The sequence below is a fragment of the Engraulis encrasicolus genome, chromosome 4 (assembly GCF_034702125.1).
Source record: "Engraulis encrasicolus isolate BLACKSEA-1 chromosome 4, IST_EnEncr_1.0, whole genome shotgun sequence".
Taxonomy (NCBI): domain Eukaryota; kingdom Metazoa; phylum Chordata; class Actinopteri; order Clupeiformes; family Engraulidae; genus Engraulis; species Engraulis encrasicolus.
The window spans coordinates 35,456,519-35,463,533 of record NC_085860.1 but is presented as its reverse complement, the minus strand read 5'-3'; the positions used below and the strand labels follow the sequence as shown (position 1 = coordinate 35,463,533).

Here is a 7,015-nt window from a genome sequence, read left to right as displayed (position 1 = left end):
TGGTTAGGATGAACAAAAATAAATAAATAAAAATATTACATTTTCAAAAAAAACCCCCGAAAAAATGAATTCATTGGTGCCACTTAATTTGGTTGGCCCTGGATAAGCCTTCAACAAATACGGTTTGTTATTACAGTACTGTCACTGACAAACACAGGTGATGGTTAGTTAGGCTTGTTAGGGTATGGTTAGTGTTCACAGATAAAGGACTCATATGGTACACTACACAGGGTTGTACTCAGTTGATAAACATGTTAACAGTTTGTTGCAGTTCGGTCCATCCAAATAAAGTGGCACCTCATATTACACATTGTTAGGCCTTTTTTTGCTTATTACATGGGTCTACACTGTGACATCAAGTAAATAGTTTATGACAACTTCTTAAGAAAAAAAAAGTAAAACCTTGGCATCAGCTGCTGTCTACTTTAGCCAGTCAATGATTCAGCTGAGTAAACAAGCGCATCAACAAAAAAATGCAAACAAACAAACAACTTGAACACATTTTGGCTAACTCAACCAAGCTGACGAGTCATCGTCTATGTGTCTGTCTACAGAGCACTGGGGTGGATGAAAGCTGTCAAGCACTTACGTAAAGGAGCTGGCAGTGTCTTCTCTGATAACACTGAGGAATTGACTTGACTTCGGTTGTGTCATCAAACTAAAATTAGGGTGGGTGTATGGAATCACAAGTCCCCATGAGGAGTCTATGCACTCTCAAAAGCATGCAAAGGTCATGGGGCTATTTATTTACTGGGAAGTCAGATGCTCAAGCTTTTAAAACATTTTTTTGTAGACTTTTGATACAGAGTTCACACTTTTGCACAAATTAGCCAATGCCAATCTTCAGCTGTGGCAGTCGAAGAGGATACTAGGTGTTGGCATATCTAACATTGTCCACAATAAAAATCATTTGGCAAATAGTAACACCAAGTTCCAATTCACAAGCTGTACTTTTTTGGCTGGTTTTCAAATGACAGACTGAAACAACATTTTTTTTTCTTTTCATGGTAAAGTTTAAAAGTACAAATCCTGGCCACTTCTCATATCAATGGCAGATACCGTTTCTACTTGCTGTTATAAGTATATATATATTTTTCTAATTTGATATCTAACTGTCTAACTGTCTCTATTATCTACTGTCATTTCAGTCCCTGAAAGAGATCACAAAAACTGCTGTATGCAAATTTCATCCCAGCTTCTCAGACACATTTAGCAGAATGATTCTATTATTGGTATAGTGTCATATACCATACATTATTGTTCCCTTTAAATTACAGTAGTTTTAACCCTGTGGAATAGTTCTGCATCCATAAACCATTGGTTTGAAAGGTTGAAACTGATTTCACATAAAATGCCTGTTTTTTTTTTATTTGTCTTTTATCCTAAGAGCTCTAGATCTCAATTGGTCGAAATAATTATCGGTGTGGCAGTATATAACAGACTACATCAGACCCTCATCATTCATTTCAAATGAGAAATTGTGAATCGAAAAAAGACAAAAATATAATGGCGAGATGTAGAACCGTTAAAGGGCAGTGATGACCAGTTAAAAACCGGTACTTAGCAAAGCCAACCAGTACTAAAAGCACCAGTTTGGACCAGTTGGTTAAGATTGAAGTGAAGACTTCAGCAGAACTTCTGACAAAGGAGGGGGCAATGTCCCACATACGTACATGCCCAGATGATGACTTTCTCTTCATAAGTAGAGATGTGTCTGTGTGTGTGTGTGCATGCGTGTGTGTTTAAGTATGTGCGTGTGTGTGTGTGTGTGTATGCGTGCGTGTGTGTGTGTGCATGCGTGCGTGCGTGCGTGTGTGTGTGTGTTTGAGCGTGTGTGTGTTTGTGTGTCTGGTGTATGTGTGTGTCTGGTGTCTCAGGGTCAGGATGAGTATTGCGTAGGCATTGTGAGCAGCCAAAGCATGGCAAGTTGCAGTCCTATTGTGAGCCAGAGGGATGGGATCAGGTTGCTGGCTCCACCACAGTCAGAGTCATCCTCCTGCACAGAGGATGGAACAGAGAATTACACACAGACTGAAACACGCACGCACACACACACACAGGAAGGAGGGCACACATTCAGACAAAGTGCACACATGCTGAACACACACATAGACAAATAGTCAGGCGCACACCCCCATGCTCAGGAAGGTACACATACAGACAGGCAACAGCACACACGCACGCACGCACGCACGCACGCACGCACGCACACACACACACACACACACACACACACGCACGCACGCACGCACGGACACACACACACACACACACACACACACACACACACACACACACACACACACACACACACACACACACACACACACACACACACACACACACACACACACACACACACACACGTACAGTTCCTATTCTATATGTTGTTTACACTAGGTTTATTTGGCCGAGGCATGGATCACATCTAAGTCAAAACATGTCCTAGTATGCCCTCTGTGTTCAGGCCAGTGGTTTGTGTGGCTTCCTGCCTGCCATGCTGCACAGTGCCTGAGCATTAGTGGGGTTGCATAACCTTGGCCCTCAGCACTGCACTAGTACTAGCAGGGACTAACTGTGACTTCCTATGCCTAACGGTAGGGACACATACACCCGAATTTGCGAACTTGGCCATTCATTCCTATGAGAGAGGCGGAGGCAAGCGAAAGCAAGCGAACAGGAGCGAAGCGAAGCGAAATTATTAAAGAAAATGTAATGTTATGCAAATGAGGAGCGAATTCGCCTGCATATCTTGCATTTGGATTTTTTGAAAAATCTGCCTTTTTTTGGAAGGGGGCTGGTAGTCAGGGCAGAGGTGGGAGGGATCTGTGTGTGTGTGTGTGTGTGTGTGTGTGTGTGTGTGTGTGTGTGTGTGTGTGTGTGTGTGTGTGTGTGTGTGTGTGTGTGTGTGTGTGTGTGTGTGTGTGTGTGTGTGTGTGTGTGTGTGTGTGTGTGTGTGTGTGTGTGTGTGTGTGTGTGTGGGTGTGTGCGTGAGTGTGTGTACAGAGATGCAGGTGACTGAGGTGATTCGAATAAGGGAAAGGGCCTTTGTCAACAGGGCAAGCAGGGCCCGTCAAAGCACCCGGAAAGCCAGCTGGGGCTTCCTCTGTTTATTTCCAAGGAAAACACGGTTGGAAAACATGGTCGACTCGGGGCCTGGAACAAGGAACCAGCAAGGCCCCACTTCCCACCAATTACTGCTTAGGGGTGTAAATCACAGCTTCCATGACGATACGATTCAATATCGATATCGTATTATTCGATGTGATGCGATTCGATAATCTTCCATACTCAAGAATGCCCCACGATACGATAAAATACGATCCGATTAGACTTTTTTCGAATTACTTTTCCACTTCTATAATGTTATGGAGCTAGGGCATTGGGCAGGGGCCAACGATTCAATTATTTTCGATACTTAAGAATGCCACATGATACGATGCGATTCATTTCAATCGTAAGATTATATTGCGATATATCATTTCGATTATTATTTTACACCCCTACTGCTGCTGGGGCTCAGCATTTACTGTGGGCCGAGAGAGGAAAGGAAAAGGAGCGGCCCCTGGTCCTCTCTATCTCTCTCTCTCTGGTCTGCAGCGCATCGGAGGAAAGAGGAAGACAGGGTCACTTCCCCCAATGAAGGGGTCAATTGCACTCTACCTGTGTGAGCCCTGTTGGAGACTTAAAATGAGTGTCTTTGGATGCGGCGGGTGCTGTGTGTGTGTGTGTGTGTGTGTGTGTGTGTGTGTGTGTGTGTGTGTGTGTGTGTGTGTGTGTGTGTGTGTGTGTGTGTGTGTGTGTGTTCCTGTGCGAGCGTGTGTGTGTGTGTGTGTGTGTGTGTGTGTGTGTGTGTGTGCCTGTGCGAGCGTGTGTGTGTGTGTGTGTGTGTGTGTGTGTGTGTGTGTGTGTGTGTGTGTGCGCGCGTGCCTGTGCGAGCGTGTGTGTGTGTGTGTGTGTGTGTGTGTGTGTGTGTGTGTGTGTGTGTGTGTGTGTGTGTGTGTGCCCACGTGTGTGTGCACGCTTGTGTGTGTGTTAGAGCATGTAGAGGGGGCATGGGTAGGAAAGGGGAGGTTGCAGTCAGCCACATGTGACAGCTGTGACAGCTTCCCCTTTCTGCTCCACAGTGCTATTCGGGGCCGCAGCAGGGTTGTATGAGGCCGAGGTCACAAGTGTCCGAATTTTTTTTGCGTGTTTGAGCTTTTTCCTGCATGACATTTGATGTCTTTGGCAAGTCATGCACACTCTGAAATGCTTAGGTAGCCAGCCACCGAGACCAATTTAATCTGACATTATTGACGTATGTCCAAATGCTATCTTTTTCTTGGAGAGCAGACATGGCAAAAAAAATCATCATCAATTATATCCAAAAGAGGAAAAAATTCTTCTGTCAAATATTTTCATCCCCCTCAGAGTAACTGTATGACGGAGAGTGAATTATCACATATAAATAGTGTGTTACACCAGAGATGCATTTTGTTGCTATTTTGAGAAATAACAAATTCACAAACAATACATTAGTATCTACTACTACGTTAAAGTAGAATACTATCCTTGACCTATCACTGCCTGAAGACGCTGCATATTTTGTTACCTGTCCTGTCTTGCACTTTATGTCAGTCTATAAAATGACAGTCTTATATATGTCTTTGTCCTGGCATGGTATAGAGAGAAAACGTAATTTCATTTTCCTTGTATGACTTGTGCATATGAGGACAGTGACAATAAAATCTGACTTGACTTGACTTGTATTGCCAACATTTGAAAATAAACAATCAAATCCATCTTAGCACACTCCAACTATCATCCCAAAAGTTATTGCTGTATTGTAAGGTGTTTGCAGATGTTGCATAACTTTCAGGGTGATATTTTGAGTGCGTAAAAGATTTCCTTAATACATGTAAACAAACCATGCCCCCATTAGAATGGCAAGGATCTTAGAAAGTGCTGTGATGTCGGGTAGCTACTGATATGCCAAGGCTATCGTGAGCACTACAACAGTTGTACTGTTCATTGAAATTGCCAAGCATTCTCCTATAAAATAAATAATTAACAAATCCACAAGCACTATGTTAGTATCTACTACGTACAGTATGTTAACATTAATCTCTACAAAGACACTGACCATTCAGTGAGTAGACAATGGGCAAAAGGTGCAGCGAAGCAATTAAAGGGGCAGAGGCCAAAGCATTGGAGCCACCAGTGATTGGACACACAAACTCCTCCTGAGAGTGATGGACACAGCAGGCAGCCAATGGTGTGCAAAAGGAACAAAGAAAATGTGACAGATGAAAAAGAGAGGAAAAGAATAGAATTGTGCAAACATAAAAAACATGGGGGAACATGTTAGAGGAGAAGAGAAAAACAATGATTGAGGATGACAAACTGACAGATGCAGGAAAGCATTTTTAAAGACTCAGTATGTGAATTTGTAAGAGGGGCCAAAGACCTACAAACTACAAACAATGGATGCAGCAAACACTGTTCCTAAGCACAAACTGCTGTGATGTACAGCACGTGTTAGCGGGGAATTCAGACAAAGCGCCATTATTGAAATCATCTGTAGTTTGCATTGTGCGAGTGCTTGATGGGTTCTGTGTCTGTGTTGATGATGTGTATGAATAGCGGGTGTATCTGGGCTGTATGCTTATACGATTGACTTACGTTAACGTCGTTGTCGAAGCAGACATCCGGTCCTTTCCGATAGCGAGGGTTGAGCGCCAGCTCACAAGGATCGGGTCCAGTAGCTGAGCTCACTCACTCAGGAAAAAGCCACAAGCCCACTCTGCACTGCACTGCACTGCTCTCCCTCATGCACTACACTTGCTGGCCCTGCCTCAGTGCAATGAACATCCCCTCACAATCCCCTCTCTCCCAGTTCAGCTGTAGGTGCTAAAGCCCCATTAAAAACTCATTACACATTTAAGGCGGCAGTGAACATGTGTTCACAAGGCTTAAGCAGCCTCGAAACAAACAAGAAGCGAGGCTTTGAAGATGTTTTAAGTGGTGTAAACAAACATCTATCCTCCAATCAAAGATGCATGCACATGCTCACAAATTAACACACACACACACAAGTGTGTGAACACACACACATGCACGTACTGTAAAAATGGACACACACACACACGCACGCACGCACACACGTACGCACACGCGCACACACACACACACACACACACACACACACACACACACACACAGGCGTGGACACACAAACATACGCATGGCTCTCTCCAAACAATTGATCAGGTTTCGTCCTCGGCTGCTCAGGCCGTCCAGATGGTCTGCCTGGCGCGCTGATCAATTCCAGAGACAATTGAACATCTGCAAACTGATTTATTACATATTCCTCCTCATTGACTATTATGCGGAATGACTGATTGCATAACAACATAATGATTACGCAGGCCTGGCACAAATGCGTGAGCCATTCGTTCTCCTGGTCAAACTTCACCAATTATGGCGTAATGACTGAGCAATAGCACACAAACAAAACAGCACAAGCACAAGAAAAAGAGAAAAAAAACAGTTCCAGGATGGTGATGTGCTTGTTTGCTGGCTGTTTGTGGGCCTACGTACGTGTGTAGCTAAGGACTGCTGCCATGGCTCATGTATCAACTTCCACTACCACCTCCACCCCCCATTTACCTGTTAGCTGCTCTATTCAATGTTTTTGACTCCTAAACCATTTTTAATTTACCAATTAATCACTATATTTCACAACCATATAACCACTTTGTGTTGCATTTACTGAACAGTGGCAATATCCACATGTCTGATTCTATGCACCAATCAAGCATCAAGCCATAGATATTTAAAGTAACGTGCAAAGTGCAAACCATTGTTGCTTGCATTAATAATACAAAATGATAATGAATATCACACAACATGGATATAGGCAGTAAGTAATTCTAAGTCTGAGTGCTAGTGTATATGAGTGTATACGAGGATACAGGGCTGCTCCGCCTGCTTCAAGGCCTTGGTGGAGTCACAGGAGGGGCAGGTGCTCTTG

General features: G+C 43.7%; 1 protein-coding gene across 1 annotated transcript in view; it reads right to left on the bottom strand.

Annotated features, from left to right (window-relative positions):
- Positions 1-1,247: 1,247 nt before the first annotated feature.
- Positions 1,248-7,015, bottom strand: part of LOC134447700 (voltage-dependent calcium channel subunit alpha-2/delta-1) — a 172,408-nt gene continuing 166,640 nt past the window's right edge. Inside the window, exons 36-38 of the mRNA XM_063197294.1 lie at positions 6,957-7,015; positions 5,665-5,747; positions 1,248-1,996 (exon numbers count right to left, since the gene is read on the bottom strand). The exon at positions 6,957-7,015 is cut by the window's right edge and continues 57 nt beyond it. Of these exons, the coding sequence (XP_063053364.1) occupies positions 1,880-1,996; positions 5,665-5,747; positions 6,957-7,015 (259 nt within the window). The 3' untranslated portion in view covers positions 1,248-1,879. The remainder of the gene's footprint in view (positions 1,997-5,664; positions 5,748-6,956) is intronic.